Here is a 20,784-nt window from a genome sequence, read left to right as displayed (position 1 = left end):
CGATGAGACTGTTTCCTGAAATGAAAGTAATTCAGCACATGCAAGGACTGTCCAAGTAAGTACAGTGACTTGCTTCTCTGAGTATACTGAACCTCCTTCAGTTCTGTAATCTATGTTCTTATTTAACAACTAGCCTGTAATGTGATGTTCCCATTTTCCAGGACACTCTTCCTCATCATCATCAATTGACAAATTCTTACCCATCCTTCCAGTATCAGGTTCCTAAGACCACTACTACCACCAGCAACTTCATCAGCTCCCTTACCTATATTTTCTGGAGTTTCCCTAGCTCTTCATGTTCTCCAATCAAGGGCACTGCTTCCTTGCCTATTCCACCCACTATCAACTCCTGAAAAGCAAGAACAGGGACTGTCTTCCTCACCAGAGTTTCCCCAGTGCCTGCACTGAGCCTGCCATATGGCTGATGCTCTTTGAATGAATAAAGACCAGATTCTCAGGCATGTGTCTCTAATGTATTGTCTATCACCTGAAAATAAATGTATCTGCATGCTTTCTCACATCAATGGGAAAATGAATATATTCAACACTGCTGGAGCCTTTATTAAAAACCAAAGTCCACTTTGGGAGATTCCTATTTCAAGAAACTTATAAACATGTTAGAGAAGATTCAGAAGAACGCAGGGACATGAGAAAAAAAGGCTTAAGAACCAGTCCATGGAGTAGAAAACCTGTGCCCTGATACACACCGAACACTCAGGGCACTAGTTGCATAACCCAAGGCCACACACAATACTTCTGCATATCATCTCCAGAGGTGGCTAGGAAGAGAGATATTTCACAGGGAAAATATCCAAGGAACTTACCAAAATCAAAACTAAAGCCCAGGCTTGGCTATTTCCTCTATGTGATGACAAGTACTCAACAAATATTTCTCTCATTTTCCACAAAGGGTTAAGGAAAAAACTGTAATTGTCACATACTTAAGTTTAATTTGTGCTCCTGAACATAAGCTATGTCTCACACATAAAAGCATATTAAAAAAAAACAAATAAAAATGTCAAATTATTTCAAGAATTACTAGAAAGTGAACTATTTCCAATGGAAGAATGAGTCAAATTTATATTCAATGGAATATTATCCATTAAATAGTATCTATTCAATGGAATTCAGTATTATCTAGTCAATGGAATATTATCCAGTGGTTAAAAGGAAGAAACTTTTCAGATATGGTATAACACCAATGAACCCCAAGGACATTATGCTAAATGAAATAAGTCAGTCAAAAACTGACAAATACTGTATAGTTCCTCTTATATGAAGTATCTAGTCAAAACCACAGAAACAAAGTATAATGGTGATTGACTTAGACTGGGGGAGGAAGTTGTGGTTTAGTGGATATAGAGATTCAGATTTGCGAAATATAAAACAGTTCTGAAGATTGGTTGCACAACAATGTTAATATACTACCCACTACTGAAGTGTACACCTAAAAATGGTGAAGTTGGCAAATGTTGTTACCTGCGTTTTACCAAAATTAAAAATAAAATTTTAAATAAAGTTCATGTCACAGTGCTACATGGTGCAGTTATTAAGCTCTATTCCGAGAAAATGTGTGGTACACAAAGATCCCAAATGTTTAACTTCTGTAGAAACACTATACTCCATCTAATGAAAGTTTTCTCACCTAATATATAAATAAGAGAAAAATGCAAGGTTTCAGTTCTTTTTTCCATGGGCTAGTACAATGGTATGAGAGGGGATTGAATATACTTTTAAAACTCTTCTTCTGTGGGTAAAAAACAATACAAGCAACCTTATTTAGGTCACAGCATTTACTGTAAACATCCCAAGGAAAGCTTATTAATAACTGCCACCCACAAAGGACCTGGTTTCATCCACTGAATGTCATGGAGTCAGTGAAAGGGAGGCTTAGGGAGAATTCTCCATGATCTTAGAAATTGGAATATTAGCATCTTTTTGAAGTTCAATTTGTATTTACAAATAGCAAATAGAGCCAATTTTTAAATAAAGAATTTGAACTAAACAGTCTCTGAAGGGCCTTCTGGCTCTGGACCACAAAAATCATTTGTTTACTTGCTAACAGAAAAATCAGAAAAGCATCCAAAACATTTATACCAGTAATTGATTCTGCTATCAGTTGAGTAAATGAGGCCACCTGCCTAAACTGGTCAGTGTGTTGACATGGAAATGCAGTGGCCTAGTCCCTAGCTTTGTTCAATGAACTTTGTGGTCACTGCCCCTTTGTGGGCCAGATTCCTCTTCTCTGTAATGGGAAGATTGGATCAAGTGATTATTAAGATCCCTTCCAGCCACTGTAATCCATGATTAAGAACCTGGGGTGGGGTCAGCACTGTGGCACAGGTTAATATTCTGCCTGCAGTGCTGGCATCTCATATGGGCACCAGTTCTAGTCCTGGCTGCTCCTCTTCTGATCCAGCTCTCTTCTATGGCCTGGGAAAGCAGCGGAAAAATGGCTCAAGTGCTTGGGCCCCTGCACCTGTGTGGGAGACCTGGAAGAAGCTTCTGGCTTTGGATCAGCCCAGCTCTTGCCGTTGTGGCCACTTTGGGAGTGAACCAGCAGATGGAAGACCTTTCTCTCTGTCTCTCTCTCTCTATGTGTAACTCTACCTCTCAAATAAATATGTAAAATCTTTAAAAAAAGAAGAACCTGGGGAGCAGGGTAGTGATGTTTGCAGAATAATGTGAATGTATTTAATGGCACAGAACCACACACCTACAGATGGTTTCAAAAGTAACTTTTATGTTGTGTATTTTATCACAATAAAAATTAAAAATTTTTTTTTTACAATTGTAAGAAGAATCTGGGAAGCAAAAATAGCCACTCTTGTTAACAGTTTATAATAAGAATTGCAAGGAACTCAAAAGTTTCAAGAGGCCTCTAGGCTTGACTTTTATTTCTTTATTTTTCATCAAATAGTCCTCAATCTCTAAGGAAATATTCAAGTACACTGGAGATGCTACTATTAAAAGAAAAACTTTTTATAAAATAATAATTCTTTCACTATTATGACTCCCTCCCGATTTACCATTTGAGTTCAACTTGTATGTATAAGGTTTTGAAAAATTTCAAAAATAGAGTTTCACCTATATACAATATGTTCAAAAGAGATTCACCCTGGACAAAATCCCACTCTCAGTGGGGCAACTACTCACATTTCTTCCAGCTGTGTAAACTAAGCAACTCAACTCTGGCTCAAAGGCTGGGGAACAAGTTTATTACCTTCTACTGGGTTTTTCAGATCCTAGGGAGAAGGCTGTGCACTAAAAATCAATACAAGATATTTCAAGGTATTCAGTTTTGTCACTTGTCTGGAGACAATGGCCTCAGAAAAGAAGATGAAGTGCCTTACTTCTCTCTCCTCCCTTTTTGTGCATGGTACCCTTTAAAGGCATGCTCTTTGTGTCATAAATTCAAAGGTTGCTTTTATGTTCAGTGGGGTGGCGGGAGAAAACTGGATTTTTTTTTAAATGGTGAAGTTTGTCAAAGTCCTAAAGGCTCTTGTAAAACAAATCAGGTCATCCTATGCAGCCTGAACCCCCAATTCTGTAAGTGAAGTAGAAACCATTTATACCTCAAACTAGCGGTAATAGGTCAATGCACTTGATTAGTCATGAACCAATCATATAGACATCACCTGTTGCCTGAAAGATTTGAAGAGGTGGGCGTGCATCAAGACATAGTCCAACCCTCATATCCCCCTCCTCTACCTCCTACCCATTACCAGGTATACAGAGGAAAGAGATGTTCAAGAAAGAGGGGGAACTCCCCTGACTCCTCTGAATCATCCTGCTCTAGACTGGCAGAGAGCTATCTTAGAAGAAGTCCTGCTACTACCCTCTTATCTCAGCATTTTAAGATCCACTAAGGTTCAAGCTACCAAATAGGTCAAAATATCTGGGCACGGACCTCTGCTACCCTTACAGTTATATGGGGACTGCCAGCTATGAAAGGTACCCTTAAGGCTCCTTCCAAGTCCTGTTTTCTTTGGATGGGCCCAGGATTTGGAATCCTCTTCTTCCCCATTTTATCTTAAAGAGAGTACAGGCAAGAGGAAGACTAGAGGTAAGGTTGGCAATAAGAGAGGAGCAAGAAGAGAGTAAGGAAGTTTCCATATACAACATTTGTATCTGGAATATAAATAATGGTCAGAGGAACTTTACAGGTTACTTAATTCAACCTGTGAGTAAACTGAAGAGCCAAATTGCATAGCTGACCACAATGCTGGATCCGGACATCAATGGCTCCACCTCTAGTAAAAGTTTTGTAATCCTTTACCCCTTTGAAAACCTGTGGAAAGCTATGGACCCTACCCACCAGAAAAATGCACATTAACATGTAATTTCTATTTGATTAATTCTAGGACAGTTTCCCCAATTTTCTTGATGACAAAACTCACTGGGACACTGGTTTACAATTCAGATTACCAAGTTCTCTTCTTAAAATTCTGGTTCAGAAGTTCAGGGGTAGGGAATGTTTGGTTTTTGTTTTTGTTTCAAACAAACTGTACAGGTGATTCTTAATCTGGGGCAATCTTGAAAAATCACTGCTCAGAGGTATTAAGTCCCTCAACCAGCTGTGCAATAGAATCACTTGCCCAGATCTACTAAATCAGATTTTCATAGCGGGAAATATATGTGGCTGGAGGTGATGCTGATGCCCAAGCAGGATCAGGAACCACAGATTTAGTGATTCAGATATACTTCTGACTCCATCCAGCTTGTCCCTTTGCCTGGCAAAGAGTCTCTTTCATCACTTAGCCTGGTGATGGACAAGATAGGTACCAGGTCACTAACATACCACTTACAAGGAGCAGAGTGCTTCACGAACTAGAAGTGTGGTTTCCCAAAGTAAACTTAGAAAATATGAGATCCATAAAGGCAAGGATGAATATCTGTCCAGCTCACTGCTGTATTTTCAGTGTCTAAAGCAGAAGCTGACACACAGACGTTTCAGTGAATACTGAGTGAACCAATGGATGAATTAATAGTGAATTTGTATAACTGAAATCCCTTAAGATGGAATATGACTGTCAGAAGTGTAAACCTATAGATTTGTTTCTATACCCGGCAAGCCCTCTCACAAGAATTCTGTTACTTGAATTATGACTACAAAAATCATTACTATTTTAGTAATATTATCAAAATAATCATGACTAAATTCTAAGTAGCTGACGTGGTTTTTAATGCTTTCCATATATTATCCCATCTGATACTTAAAAATAACCCTGTGAGACAAATATAACTGTATTCATTTTTAATAACTGAGGCTTAGAAAGGTCATTTGCCCCCAAATCATTCACCAAATCAGTAGAGGAACTTAGATGTGAACCCAAACCTCTAAAATCCATACTTTTTAACCATGTATCCATTCTGACATAGAAGATAACCCATAGTAAAGTAGCAATTACATCCCAAATTAGCCATATTTAACCCAGCTGGAATGCAAAGGGCTTTTAATATAGAGCTTCAAAGTTATAGGAGCAGTTAAATAAACTCCGGCAACATCCTGAACATTGCCATTAAGTAATTCATTTCGCAAACATTTGTTTTGGGAGAAAGACCCTTGAGGAGCATACATTCTAGTTGGGTATATAAGACATAGGCATGGATACTTGTCTTTAAGTATATGTAGGGCAACACTCTGAATATACTTAAGATAGAAGTAGGTGAAGAGTTAATTACAAGACACACCCCAAATCGCTCACAGGTATTGCATGATGGGTAACCCAGAAGCCCCAGGCAAGGAGTAAACAGTTCCTGCTAGGATGGTAAAGAAATGCTTCCTGAGGGATGGATTTTAAATTGCAGGATCACAAAATGCAGAAACAATAAAAAGGGCGTTCCAGATAAAGGAATGGTAGGAACTGGAGCAGAGAAGTCAGTTGAAAAATAATCTATAAAAGATATTTTTGTTTTTTATATTAATATAATTACACATGTACATTGTAGGGAAAATATAAAATACGATTAAAAATTATAAAGCTTCTATAAGTCAACCACTTAAAGTTTCCTTTTGGTGTATATTCTTCCAGGATTTATACTAAGCATATTTCTCATGCTGTTGTTTACACATCTGAATCGTTGTAAACATATACTTAATTTGGGATTTGCAGACTTACACATGCATATGTCTCCACACATGCATATATGTATCCCCACATATGCACATATGTACTTTTATAAAACACTACATAGGGCTTCTGGAGTCCAGTGAGAAGGACCTTAAAGAAGTGTAGAAAAACATTTCAAACTTACAAGCACTAAATCACTATCTCTCCTTTGTCACACATAAGCAATGATGGTGCTGATTATTTAATGACATAGAATATCATCCTAACACGTTGTTGAGGAAAAAGGGCAGGATATAGCATATTCTGAATGACACCCTACATATACTTAAAGTATCCGTGCCTATCTATTTATTACAATATGCAAAGAAAAAGACTGGAAGAAAAATCTCAAAGTTAACTACGAGTGAAACCTTAGGTGATATTTTCTTTTCTATACTTTGATGATGTTCCAAATTGTCCCCAGTAAACATGCATTATGTTGTAATCCGAAAAAAGCAATGCAATGAAACATAAGCAACACGAAAGCACAAAAATAAATTCAAAACAGCCTTGAGCATTCTGCTCAAGATGAAGCCTAGGCTTTTGAACAGCTGAAGCCGAATAGTATTAAAGCAAAGCTTTTCTGTTGGCCAAGCCCTGACTTCAAGGCTCTGATTAGAATCTTGGCCCATGTGCCTGTCTTTGAGGCGCCCAGCGGGGAAGTCAGGTGTATGGAGAAGGACGCCTTGTTAGGTGTGGGTAGTGGGACAGAAAGCGTGCCCTCCCCTCCGCCCCGCGGCCACCAGCGCTGCTCTGTCCACCACCATCTTAACCCTGCCTCCCACAGGCTAGACAGGATGCCGAGGGCTGCACCAGAGCGCAGGCCCCTTCCCACCCCCTGCAAGAGCCGCACCGCCGGCGCCCTAACTCGGCGCCGTGCCTCTGTTTTGCGGCGCCTCCACAGCAGCCGGCCTGGCCGTGGTCACCGAGGGCAAGTGGGCAAAGCGCTCGGCTGCCCGCCGCCGCCGCCGCCGCCGGTGGAAGGAGCTTTGTCATGCCCGGCACCGCGCAGTTGTTCGACAAGTTTCACCTTCGGTGACACAACTTTTCCGTGCTTTTTTAGGCAGCTGCCACATCACGAGGCTAATGAGCACACTGAGGTTTGTAATAAACTCGCCTGCCAGGTTACATGGCGACCGGGGAGCGATACTGGTTGCCCAGACCATTGAGCGCGACTGTCCGGTTCCTAGCCAGCGGGGAAAACAAATGCACCCTGCAAGGAGAGCATCCAGGAGTGCCTTGCCTTGTTTCCAGGAGAATGGCTCACATGGCTCACATTGTTGTCAGAGCTCGGAAAGCCTCCCGCAAATCTGAGAGCTCTGGGAAGGCGTCATGTTCAATAAACCCCTCCAAGGGAAGAGGCAAGCATATACATAGAGTATCAAAGGCAAAATAAGCAGGTCAATTCTCACTACTTTCAAAGACATGGTTGAAAGATTCTGAAAATATCCATGGGCATATTCAAGAACTGCACTCAGCCTGCCTTCTTCGGGCTGTTTACTTCTAGTTTTTAACAGCCAAGATAAATATTTTAAGAACGCAAAGTGTTTACTAACCCTCAGTTCCAAAGCAGCAAAAATGCTACCTACATGCTTTGGAGGGATTTTAGGGAACTGTTTCATGTTTGTTATTAAACTTACCTATAGCCATGCAATAGACCCATCACTGTTAATTACTGCTGTTAAACATAGATTCCTGCAGCACACAGAAACACTAAATGATTCCCAACTTTGAAAACTATAATTAATGTTCATTCAAGGCATGTGTCTCTGTTAACAAGATATATTTTTGGAAATATTATCTAACTGAAGGCAGCATAAATAGTATAAAAAATAAAGCTCACACTTTTTTTCCATTTGAAATGAGTTACATAATAAGTAGTGAAATGCTGCCTCTGTGGAACTGCATTTTCAGAGGGGAGGGCATTTTTCTTCCCTGTGGTTAATTTAGCTATCTCAGGGGAAAAATCCAGAAATGAGACTCCTCCAAATAGCCCAGTACACCCTAAGGAACCCCATTCACTTAATAAAAGCCACTGGCATCTGTTGACAAGACAAGCAGGAAGGGGATAAAAGGGGGCAACAGAGGGAGAACTGGCAGGATTGAGAAATAAATGTAGAGAAATGAGACATGCGATTCTGGTGAAAGATTGAAAGTATATGTCATGTGGTGAAAAATAAGAGTTTTACTCAATAGTGAATTAAGGGGAAGGGTAATCTTGAAAACACAGATAAAACAAGCTCACAGAAACAGTTCTGGAAAACATTACCAATGTGTTCAAATGGACAAATGCTCCCATTTTGACAGCCACAGTTGACTGACCAGTACCTGTAGCAAGGATGCAAGGGAATAAACTGAAGACATGAAGTGAGAGGCACACCGGGAAATGAAAAGTCAGAATTTCAAGTCCAAAAAGGAAGAAAAGGGCACCTGTATGGTATTACTGGGTATCTTTCATCTTAAGCTAAGGCCCAGAACAGTATGGTACAGAAAAGACACTGAAGAAGTATTCAAACATTGGTTCAGCTGAACAAAAACATAACCCTGGAGTATAAGAACACTCTTCTTCATTACTTCCATATTAGCAGGCACAAGTAATTGTGTCTGTGCAAATCTAGCTTAGAAAAGAATAAACTGTGTTGCCTAGGAAGGCTGTATATTGGGGTGGTTACTGGTTAGGAGCTGGATTTGGAGTCAACCAGACCTAGCTCAAATCCTCATTCCAGCTCAGTGCCTTCAGAATGGCCTCAATATCTGAGACTGAGATTTTTCATCTATCAAATGAGAAGAACATTTGAGGCATCCGGCAGGTGGGTCAGGTGTATGGAGAGAAGGACACCTTGATAGGTGTGGGTAGTGGAGCAGAAAGCAACCCCCCTTGGCCCCGCCCCATGGCCACCAGTGCTGCTGACTGCCACCATCTTAACACTGCTTCCCACTTGCTGCATAAGCAACAGTGCACACCAGAGCACTGGACCCTTCCCCTTACCTCCTGCAAGAACATTTATATATATATTTAAGTGTGATTATATATATATGTGTATATATATATATAGTGTGTATGTATATATATTCTCCTCCATAGCTCATTATGAAGATGTAATATTTCATGTCAAATCCATGGTATACATAAAATGACTTCTGATATATGTATGATAAATTCATTCAACATGCATCATGCATTCCTTGATTACTACGATATTACAAATAATAAGCAATGCACTAATATTTGCAACCCACTAGTTGTGTGATCTCAAACAATACAATATCTCAAAGTTTCAATTTTCTCACTTCAAATTTCTATGTGCTGTATACCACTAGCTACTTCATTTGGTTGTTGTGGGAAATATTATATATATATATATTATATAAAAGCAATTATTCCTAGTAAATAGCAAGGGCTCAATAATTCATAAGCAACTATCACAATGATAGCAACATGACTGTTACTAATAAAGTATACTTCTGTTTAAAGGAATTCCCTTCCTTGCCAAATCACTGAACAACTATTACTTGTAGCTGAATCAGGTACAAGAACTTATTGAGTGCCCTACTGTGGGACAGGATGGAAGTCTTCCAAAAAACCAGAGGACAAGACAGAGAGAAGGGATATTATCAGCGGAAGGAAGCTTACTGAAAAGGGAGGTGACCACAAGTGTTGGAAACCAAGGAATGCATACAGAGTGATTCCATTTAAATGAAATTCAATGACAGGCAAATTAATATATGACAGAAATCAAAATTATAGCTGCCTTTGAGGGAAGTCTGACTAGAAAGCAGCCTCTGAGAACTTTGAGTTGATGGAAATATTTATCTTGACTTTGTGCTGATTACATGGGTATAAATGTTTGTCAAAATTCATTGAGATACACACTAAAGATTTATACACATTATTGTACATAAACTTCAATTACGAAAAAAGGAAATTGAGTTTGTGCCATCTTTAAGAAGATAACTCTTTTTTAATTTAGTCTCTAACCAGGCCTACCTTTCACCAGAAGATTATCTCCTTCTTCCCAGGTCTGGGTCCAAAAAGGACAGACTTTCCCAGTGGGGAATTCTTTATAGCCACATAGTGAGCATCCAGACCTACTCTGATGTCTCTGCAGCAGATCGAACAAGTGACCCAGCTCAGGCCAGCCACATTGTACTTTCTGGAGTGTCAACCAAAACATTACACACCAACAGAAACCAAGAGTACTCTAAGATTCAAAAGAATCAACAGAGACACCTATGAGTCCTTTGCCTGGGGTGGGGGTGGTGGGGGGGAGTCACTAGGCAGTGACTGTTGAATTTGAAAATCAATGTTAAAAGTAATTTCAAATGGCAGAGGCAGAAGTCAAGCATGAGAACTGATTTTCAGTAATCTCCATAAACAGTAGTTATTTAGGCTTGATTTTAATTACAATGCAAATACCCTAATAAAGTAGTCCTTCATATTTCCATCATGGTCCAAAAATCAAGATTTTTTCTCCTTTCTGTTATAAACCCCAATTTTCAGGGGTAATATCCTGCAAAACATTGGTTTAGAGAAAAAAAAAATGGCCATCCTATTTAAGGAGAAATCGGAGACAAGGGCTAGAGTGGTGGTCACAATGACTACTATATATTATTTTACTTTCTTTAGGAAATTAGTGCATTTACTCAGAAATCCACACCCCACAATAAATGTTTCCTCAAGATAAGACTTTCAAAAGAGTGCTAAAATGACATGTTAAAAAATGTCAGCAGTAAGATTTGACTGAGTTTGCATAATCAGTATTATCACAAATAGATAACTTACATTTCAAGTTGATGAAGATGGACTAACCATGTTACATATGACAATGTGCCTGAAATCCACCCCTCAGTCTGTTATGATAAACCCCATTGATGACATGTGTTCAGGACAAGCAAACAAATTGGTGACTGCAGAAAATGAGTCATGCAGACATGTGTGTTCTGTACTAATTGTTAAAACCTGATTAGGTACCTAATCTTCACATTTCAAAGGTAATGTTGAACTAAGAGACATCTAGGATCTCCTCGACCCATGACACTTTAATTCATGTGTTTTTTCCTCCTCAAATTGGTTAATCTTGGCAATTATTTTCCATTATTTTCCAAGTTTCTCAACTCAAAAATATAAGCCATAATGAAACAGACAGTAAAAATCCTGTTGATTTGATATATTTGAAAAGCTGCAACACATTACAGTTGCTCTATGTTGATTATATTTCCCAGATGAGTTGATTTGGACATGAAATAGCACAGCTACAAAGAGACCTGGGATGATAACAATTTCATCACCCTACTCACTGGCTAACAAGTCAGTCTTCCAACTTAACTCCCAAATTATATTCAAATTCTGTCCCCAGTCTTGATCCTGTCTTCAAAGGCACTATACATTAATCATCTACCTACTGTGGACTATCAACTTCTCACATGTTCCAATCCAGTTTCCATTCCCATTCCAAAGTCACCAACATCTCCAGCCCTAGGAAGTATCCTAACTTCTTTTAATAATAATAACTCTACTCAAAGGAGACTTTGAGTAAGTAGTATTAAGATAGGGAGAAGATACAAGACCCCTAACCCATGCCCTCAGTTGTTCCGATTTTAGCTGCAGCATCTGTCAATAAAGAAGTTTCAGACCACTAGAAATGATAATGGCAGTAGGCATTTGGCCTAGTGGTTAAGATTAAAATGTTGGCATTCAATATTAGAGTGCCCGAGTTAGATTTCCTGCTCCATTTCCTGACTCCAGCTTCCTAGTACTGCAGACCTGGGAGGCAGCAGATGTTAGCTCAGTTGTTGGGCACCTGCCACCCATTCTGGAGACCTGGACTGAGTTTCCAGGACCATGCTCTAGCCCAGCCTAGCACAGCCCAGGTCACTGTTGGTATTTGGGGGGAGGGTAAGCCAGCATATGGAAGCACTCTCTTGTTTTCTCACTTTAATTTAAATGTCTTTTTAAAATGATAATGCAGAGGATTTGCAGGCATTGTACCCTCATCTCCGCCTATCCTCAAGAACAAAGTAACATTTCTGATTAGAGATCACCCCAGCCACAACTCCTTACCCAAAGCTGTGATCACCACCTTCAATTAGCACAGAAGATAGTAGTACTTATACCCATAAATCCACAGGTCCATGATAACAAGGTAGTAAAAACAAGTCCCTACATGACTACTAAGTAGATAGTTAATTTTTAATAACAATTCACCAACATCATGATTTATTATAACATACCTCTAAAAACACCCAATTTACTGGGCCTGAGCCTGATAAAGACATCTGATAGAACCATCAGGTAGTAAACCATCAATACCAAAATCATGGGCATCACAATCAATCACAGCAGCATCTATGGAAGTGGCCGGCTTCTTGAACTATTTGTAGAGTTGCCTTTCATTGTCCAGGAGACAGCATGAACCAGCCTGACACTAGTGATGATTCCAGAACCTCCATGGTTTTGAAATTTGCCTAAATATGGTGGGTTTTGGGCCAAACACAGAAGAGTTGTTGAAAAACATGTCCAACTCTAAACATGTAGCTACAAACCAAATGACAAATGTGAAATTGAGAATTGACTAGCACTTTTATTCAGTCCAGAAAAAGATTTGGTTTTATCTGTAATAGGCTACAAGTTTTCTGATACCACAGGGAAATGGTTGTAATAAACCAGACACAGCCCTCACTGAGTGCTTTTCCAACAGAGGACTGCTGAAAAGATTTTATGTGACAAGGCAGAGAAGAGTGAGTCAAAGCTAAGTGAATATCTGCTTGAACAAACAAATGTTATGCTTTCTTCTTCCCTGAAATGGAAACAAATCCTCTGGTTCAGGAGCTGTATCACCCAAACTATACACGTATCTGCCAATTTTAGTGTTTATGGAAGGTATAAATAAATATACAAAAGTAATTGGATAAATAAGAGATCTTTTTCGTAGTTTTCATCAGAATAAAGATTCCAGCCCCCATCCCAAACAGAAGTCTATCTTGTCTGGCTATATTATTGAAAAGATTACCACAAAGACCATCATCCATCATTACTCTTAACCTTAATGAATTAAAGAAAATATCATTTAAAAGTGCAATCATCAATTTATATGTTCTCATATGAACTCATTATAACAACCTGTGCTTGAAACCCACCCACCCCCCACCAAAAAAAGCACTGTAGTCCATGATAATCTTTGTGGTAATGACAGGCTGTGGTCATAAGCCCCAAGTGATGGGCTAGGAGGTTGAATTTAAACAAGCAGTAGGCCCTGAAAACAGATTGGGAAATTGAAACTGTTATATTATTTGACTTGATTCAATCATTTGTCACACCATTGTTGAAGATTAAATGTGAGTTCAAGATTTCTATTAGATGTTTGATCACATATTTTTCTATGTTACAAAGAATATGCTAATTAGTCCCTTAGCTTAAAAAATCCAAAACTGGCTGATATGAGAAATTTGTAAATAATCAAACCTCTTTATAAATATGATCAATATAAATAAACTTGGTTGGCTAAAAATATGAGTTGACTTGGTATCCTTCATCCCTAATACCAGAAGTAGGCTTTAAAATCTAGTCACGTAACACTTTTCATATATTTGAAAAAATATTAATGACTATTAAATGTTTGCTATTTTGACTATGTTCTAAATTTAAGAACAAAAGGCAGAAACAGCATTCTTGCTCTTAGCAGCTAGAAGATCCCAAATCTCCTCTCATTGAGAAAGTAAACTCTCATCTTAAAAGTTGCCTTATACAATTATTTTGTTCTAGTAACAACCATAATTCCAAATGCTATTTACACAGTTCCTCTAGAGAGGTATGCAGTTTCACATGTGGCAAGACAATGTAAAAACATGTCATGACAATGCCTACCAAAATAATTCATTACTGACTTACAGAAGCCTGTCATTTCTAGATTTCTTAATCCATTCTGGACAATTGCAAATGACATTCCTAAAAGAGCAACTTACTTTTCTGTAAATAAGTTTGGCTTCAGAATTCCCCAAAGGTAGCCCAAAATAAGCCTTAGGTAACCACCTGATAGAAATCAGGCACCAAATTCCAAAATCAAACCTTAAAAACACTCAGAAACAGAAGCAAAATGACTTGCCTAGATCATTTGGTGCTAGAATCTTTGATTGTATTTACCTTTCTGGGCCTTCAGTGGAAAACAAAACCTTTTAATGACTATGAAATCGGTGTGCTTTATCCTATGAATGCAAGTTTGAGACTTTCCACAATTAGGAAAGCCCTGAAAATGTATAGCAGCAGTTTTACTTTGCCAAGTTACTCTTTCAATTAATCTGGGCATCTGAAACAGCCAACGTGAATGGCTGGGTTGGAGAGAATTGAATTCTAGCCGGGCTGGTGGCAACACTGAGCCTCTGGACACCAGATTGAACTCCTCATAAACTTCCTCAGCCTTTCCTTAACCCCTTTGTAAGTTAAAGAGATATTACTCCATTTAAAAAATAAGTATAAAGGTCCTGAGCTGAAGACTTTGACAACTTTTCTCAGGGGGAGGGCTGACGCTGCCCTAGAATCTCCTGAGAAGGAAAACTCGGAGATGAGGAGAGGCAAGGAGGAGATGAGAAAAAGGAATAGAGAAGAGTGAGAGGGAAAGGGGCCCAAGGGCTCAGGGAGGAACGAAAGCTGGGGCTCCCCCTGCTGCAGTCCCACTTCTGCAGCATGGACTCGGCATCGGGCGCTGCAGTTGAAGTGTGTGGGGCACTCAAGGCCAATCCAGCCCACTTCAGGGTCTGCTCTGTGGCCATTCCGAACACTTGCACCTAAGACAGCTGCCATTTGCCACTGCTCTTCCACACTTTCTCTCTGCGCCTGTCTCTGCACCCAGGTCTCCAAGGCTGCCACCTCCAGTTTACATTCCGGAGCTCAGCCAGATCCTCAGCCAACACAGGCGGCTGTGTGTGTGACCAAGGTGAGAGCGCCCCTTCTTTAGCCCGAGTTCTCCCCAGTATAGTCCTGCTCTGCTGCGCCTCCCCAACCTGCCAGTGGGAGGCCCAAGCCGAGAGGCGCACTCTAGGTGGGGAGTATTGGGGGCCGGGTGTCTTGGGCCAGGTGGCTGAACCCAAGCAAGTGAAGGGAGGGGACTGCCCCCTCCCACGGAGGTCCACTCTCTCCGGGCACTAGTGGCAAGGGAACAACAGCCTTTGTTCTCCCAGGGCATGGCTAGGCTGAGCTTCCAAGGCACAGCGCGGGCGGCGCTGAGGCACCGAGATTGCTCACTTTTGCACTCGGCTTGTCTTAGGGTGCAAGCTCCAGCCTTCCACAGGGTGTAGGACTGGTAGCGAGTTGGGGAGTATGGGGTGTGTGTGTGTGGGGGGAGAGCGTGTAGGGGGAGGGGTTCTGCATCTCGGCCAGGCTCTTTGTTTGCATTGGGGGCGGGGAGAGGGGGCTGAAGCTGGGTTCAAGCTTGGGTTCGAAGAACGGGGCAGATTTCTGAGTATGTCACCATGTTGCATCCGCGCAGCACACATATGTACAGTCGCTCACACAAACACACACACACACATGCACTCGCACAGTCAGGCAAGCGGCCGTTGGCAGGCAGCGCGGTTCCTGGCGCTCCGAGCTGCAGCAGCTTCATCTGCCCGCAGCGCCACCACCGTGCGTCCAGAGGGGGAGTGGAGGAAGCTGGAGCCACTCGAGGGGCGACAATTCCGTGAGGAAGAAGAGAAGCGGTGCAAACCCAGACCCCACAGCGGCCCCGCCCCTCCCTTTTCTCGCCCCGGGTCGCAGAGGTCACGGGCAGCTTAGGCTCCAGGAGGGAGGCTGGGAGCCACCGGAGGGCGGCGCGCACGCGAGGGGTCGAGGGAAACCAAGAGAAGGGAGGCAAGAGGGCTCGGCGGGCGGGCTTACCCTTAGAAGCATCTTTCTCCTCTTTGGGCTTGGTCACCTTTCCACTCATAGATCCCAGCTTGCTTGACAGGGTTCGGCCAGGAGACGGAAGTCCTCGCCGAGCGGGTCGGACTTGGGAGAGCGCTTAGGGCGGCAAGTCGCGACCGCGAGCTCCCCTCGGTGTGGCTCGGGGCGGAATCCGCTTTTCCCCACCGCTGCTGCCGCCGCTGCCTACGAGAGAGTGGGGAGGAAAGGAGAGGAGTGAAGGAGGAGCCGCCGCCGCCGCCGTCGCCGCCGCGAGCCCGAGCGGCCGGCCACGGGAGGAGCAGCTCGCCGCGCTCAAGAAGTGAACAAAGCGGTACGATGCTTCCTCCGCGCCCCGCGGCCGCCGGCCCAACGCCGCGCTCACCACCCTCAGGGCGGCCGAGAGGCGCGGCTAGGACTCCCCGGCTTTGCCGCCGGCCTCCCCGGGCTCGGCGCAAACCGCTCGCCGGGCCAGCGCGGGCCGCGCCGGGAGTTGCTTAGGTGGGCTGCCGGCGCACTGGCGGGCTGCTTTCCCCTGCCTCTCCCAATCCGCTGCGGGCCGCCAACTCAATCAAAATAAAGCCCGGAGGAAGGTTTAAAAAAAAAAAAAAAAAAGCAAAGACGAAAATATTCACTTAAAAATAACGAGCCTCCCCGAAAGGGAAATGTTTGCACATGTGATGAGCAACGTGTGAGCCTGTTACACCGCAGAACCGCGCAGCTTTTCGCCCGCGGAGAACCAGGTTGGGGGGGGGGGTTCGCCTCTTTCTTTCTAATTAATGCATTTCGGGGTCCTATTCTTTGGCCCATAGGAGGTCCCCAGTTGCTCGCGGGCGGAGGAGCGGTAACAAATGGCCCTTACCTGCTCTCTCCCTACACCCACACCCCCTCGGAGATCGCCCGCTCCCTGGCTCGCGCTCTCCTTCCAAAGAACTCTCAGGTCCCAGAGAGCTGCGAACGGACACCGCGGCGCCTTCTATATAAACGACAAGGTGTGGGCACGCGGGGGGCGGGGGCCGGCGAGGGCGGGGCTCCACGGAGCCGCCTGCCGGCTGTAGTAAAAGCAGAGCTCGGCAGGGGCGCGCCGACGTCAGCCGCCTGCCGGCCGAACCGCGGCGAACCCCGCGGAGCGCGGGCGCGCGTGTCAGTCGGGCGTCCCCCGAAGCCTTCCGATGCGTAGGGCCCGCGCGGGCGCTGCCAGAGCGGACTCCATTGTTGGTCGCCAGAATTAAAACTGGGCGGTCCCCCTCTGTCCGTTACTCCTGTTCCCAGCTCCTGCTTCTCTGGCTGCGCTGCCCCGGTCAGCGCAGGGAGCTACCTACACTTTGGGGACTCAGCTGTTGGCAACTGCCTGCGCGGAGCAATGGAATCTCAGTCCGGGATACCAGGAGTCTACGCCTCAGGCCAGCTGCCTAAGTTAAAACACCGGGGCTCTCTGGGATGAGAGAAGAGCGCGCTGGGATCTGGGTGACACCAGGGCAGAGAGTAAACTGACTTCAGCGGCTGCCACCTCCCACTCCCACCCCCACCTCCACCCCCACCCCCACCCCCATCCCCACACGTAGGTCCCTCCTCTTAGGGCTGGTCGCTGTGGTTGGCAAACTGGACCCAAGAGTACCCACCGTCTAGCAAGGCCAAGCCCAGGAAAACAGGCTGAGGGTTGGACTTGGGACAAGTGCTGGAGAAGAGTAAGTAGGATCGACATTTCGTCTGGGGTATGCTTCTGACAAAATCCTCGGGAAGGTCCCCTGAAAATTAGAAGTCCAAGGAGAACTTCTCAGAAATTATCCTATTGGGGTCAGATGGGGAAGAAGGAGGAGTCAATGAAAGGGAAGGGGGGGGGGGGGGCAGTGCAGATGGAAGTTGGGAATCAGCTCCTGGGACCGTCCTGGGAAATCTTTTCTGGGATGGTCCTTTCTGAGCTTGCAGATCACTGGAAGCCTGGCACTCATTTAAAGGACTAAGGTGACCATAAGCAGAAGTTGGCCTTTAGAGCAGTCCACTAATCAGACCAAAGACTTCAGCCTCACTATGCAGATGCAGAAAACCCGTTTCCCCCACTCTCGTCAATTCAACCCCACCAGCTCCCTAATTCGGTTTCGTTAATAGTATTAAACCAGGCGAAGAAATCATATAGATGGATTAGTCCTACCAAATCCCAGGACGTAACTCAATTATGAGAGCCTGCTGTGGCTTTCAAGACCAGGAGTGTGGGCTGCCACTGCTGCCAGCCCAGGGCTAAAGGTCAGCAACCCTCTAAACTCAATTTGCAGCCTCCTTTCTCAGTCTGGGAGGAACTGGAGGCCTGCTTTGCTTGTAATATCTAATAATCTGGAGCTTGATGACACAATGTGATTACCCAACCCAAGGTTAGACCATTAATTAATATCAGTAGTCCAGGAAGGAAGGAATTTCTGTTCAAATGATCAGAATTCAAAAGGGGTGGAGGCTTGGATGGATTTAGAGGAAAGGGCCAGGGGAAGAGGGTAAAGAGTTCCTAAATAATTTACATGCAAAGATAATTACAAATGACTTATTTCCTAGCTAATGCCAAACAATGAACTCAACACTTTATTTACTTCATAATCTTAGCTTCACAATCAGACATAGGGAGTGTTGGTACTGTTGTGATTTTCTTTTTACAAATGAGGACATGGAGACTCAGAAACGTTAGATAACTTGCTGGAAGTTTGCACAGCTGATGGTTGCTGGAGCTTGAATAACTGGGAGTCTGCATAGGAAACCAGGTGAGTTTGCTTTAAAATCAGTGTTCCTCTATTACACCACATGGTCTCTCAACATACCTAGCAGCCTCTTGAAAATAGCACATTTTCACTGGACCTGTCTGCCAATCCTAAATTGCTAAGTCCTTTTAAACTTTCATATCTTATCATATGCAAACAGACACACACAAACAATTCTCTCATGTGTATCTATACCATTTGCTTTTCTCACCTCCTCCCAATAAGCAACAAGATTTTCTTTAGGAAGAAAGGGTCAGCCTTGGTGTTTGGAGATACTGAGCATGGCACTTGTGCACATTCTGAATGTCTTTTCCTGTCACATGATTTATAGAAAAGTTCTTGGCACAGATTGCACAGGTAAGATCTGCCTCCCTTCACCCTCCCCAAGCATAGTAGACAATGGCACCTCTAGCAAGGGTAACATCCAGCTGGGTGCTAGATATCACTCTGTTCTTTAAAGAACTCTAATAGTCAACATATGGCTAAAACTAGGGTAGTTAACATGACTGAGGTGAATTGAGATATGTGCTTGGGAGTATTAGTGAAGTCTGCCCATGAACACAAGCAGCTGAAATAGATTCTTTCTTCCCTGAAAACCCCTTGCCACAAAGATAACCAGAAGAAAAAGAAAATAGACAACTCAAGCAAGAACACTTCCCTGGCATATGTCCAGATAGGGGCAAATAAATGACTTAATAGGAGCATTCCTGCCAAGATCATGGTTTATAAAGATTTAAGTGCAAAGACAAGCAATCTCATTTAAACAAAGATTCTGAAGACCCTGCTAGAGAAGGCAGGGATAGCTTGAGTTGTGAAAGGAAGGGGGTCCTCCCCCTTTTAAAATTTCATTTGATGTTTAATATGAACAGTACTGTTGGTACTGGGTCAGAAAGGCATGATCCAATGGCTAGCCCCAAGCAACTTGATAACAGAATGTTTAGCTGGAAGATTTGACATCTGTGTGCAAAATTGGTTGAAAGGTTGGGATTGTCCTTTCCACACCACCAGAGTCAGTCTTGAAGCATCTCAATGGAGTATGGGCTTAGCTTAAAGCACTTACTCTTCCCATCTGGTTCCATCTCCCATATCCCATTGTAATGGAAGTACCCTTCATTTTCAGGCTAGCAGTTTGCTCTATATGGTCACTCTACTTATCTCTGCCTTATCAGTGTGATAAAATGTGTCACATCTAATCTCCCTGATGGATAATTCCATAGACCTGAGGAAGTAGGGGCACAGGTGTTACTCTGTCGAGTCAAATGACAATCCTGGATTTAAAGCAATATTCTAAATCAAAACCTTGCATGACCATGCCTCTAAAGAGGGCTGGGGTGTTTTCTGGAGTAAGCAAAGAGGGCTGAGCCTTTGGCAATAATCTGGGAAAAGTTCTGAGAGTTACCCTCTTGGCCTTATTGTCTCCCTGATGTCTGTTTCCTGCCAATCTCCAAATGCCTCAAGACTTCAGCCTCTGGATTCTAGGTTAGTTCAACCTCCAGAGGCCCTGAGCAGTATTTCTAGGCAAGATGCCATGTGGTTCCATTGTCTTTGCTAGAGGGTAAGGTTGAAGTTAACGGGTTATGGAGGGGCACACACACTTAAGGCTTTGTCCTGGACATTTTGAATTACTTGAATATAAAAACATTCTCATGAGGCACCATTGAATTAGATATTTCAGTGACAAGATTGCTCGCTGGACAAAACATTTTTCTTTTGTGAAAACACAGTAGAAAGCTGCTTCCAAACCAAAGGAGGCAGCCTGGCAAAACTACACTTTTAGCCAGGATACTTAAGATACAGAAGGGCCCACTGGGCCACGATCTAGTATTTGAAGGTGACTTTAATTTTTAAGCTCACAGATCAGCAATTTGAACTTTCATAATCAAATGCTAGGAATTTAAAAGGCATTCATTTCTGATTCAAACTCTGCAGTGTTTTTCTACATCATGATTTAATGTTGGTTTTTATCACAATCAGGTGAGTTGGTATATTTCTGTAACACAACAGCTGGGGAAGATAACCACTGTGGTAGTTTCAAAACATGGCTACTGATGGG

At 43.0% G+C, this 20,784-nt stretch overlaps 1 protein-coding gene across 5 annotated transcripts in view; it reads right to left on the bottom strand.

Annotated features, from left to right (window-relative positions):
- The window catches only part of FGF13 (fibroblast growth factor 13), a 723,070-nt gene that overhangs the window by 661,260 nt on the left and 41,026 nt on the right, over positions 1-20,784 (bottom strand). For 3 of the 5 annotated variants that reach the window (XM_062183985.1, XM_062183980.1, XM_062183987.1), the window contains exons 1-2: positions 16,850-16,948; positions 15,985-16,194 (exon numbers count right to left, since the gene is read on the bottom strand). Coding sequence is in view for 4 of the 5 variants with exons in the window: in XM_062183980.1 (XP_062039964.1) it covers positions 15,985-16,033 (49 nt within the window). In the remaining variant the exon portion in view is untranslated. Of the gene's footprint in view, positions 1-15,984; positions 16,195-16,849; positions 16,949-17,609; positions 17,628-20,784 lie in introns of those variants that run through there. The other 2 variants (XM_062183983.1, XM_062183982.1) reach the window with 2 other exon arrangements.

Source organism: Lepus europaeus, chromosome X, assembly GCF_033115175.1.
Source record: "Lepus europaeus isolate LE1 chromosome X, mLepTim1.pri, whole genome shotgun sequence".
In the NCBI taxonomy this organism is placed as follows: Eukaryota; Metazoa; Chordata; class Mammalia; order Lagomorpha; family Leporidae; genus Lepus; species Lepus europaeus.
This window is presented reverse-complemented; position numbering and strand designations above follow the sequence as displayed.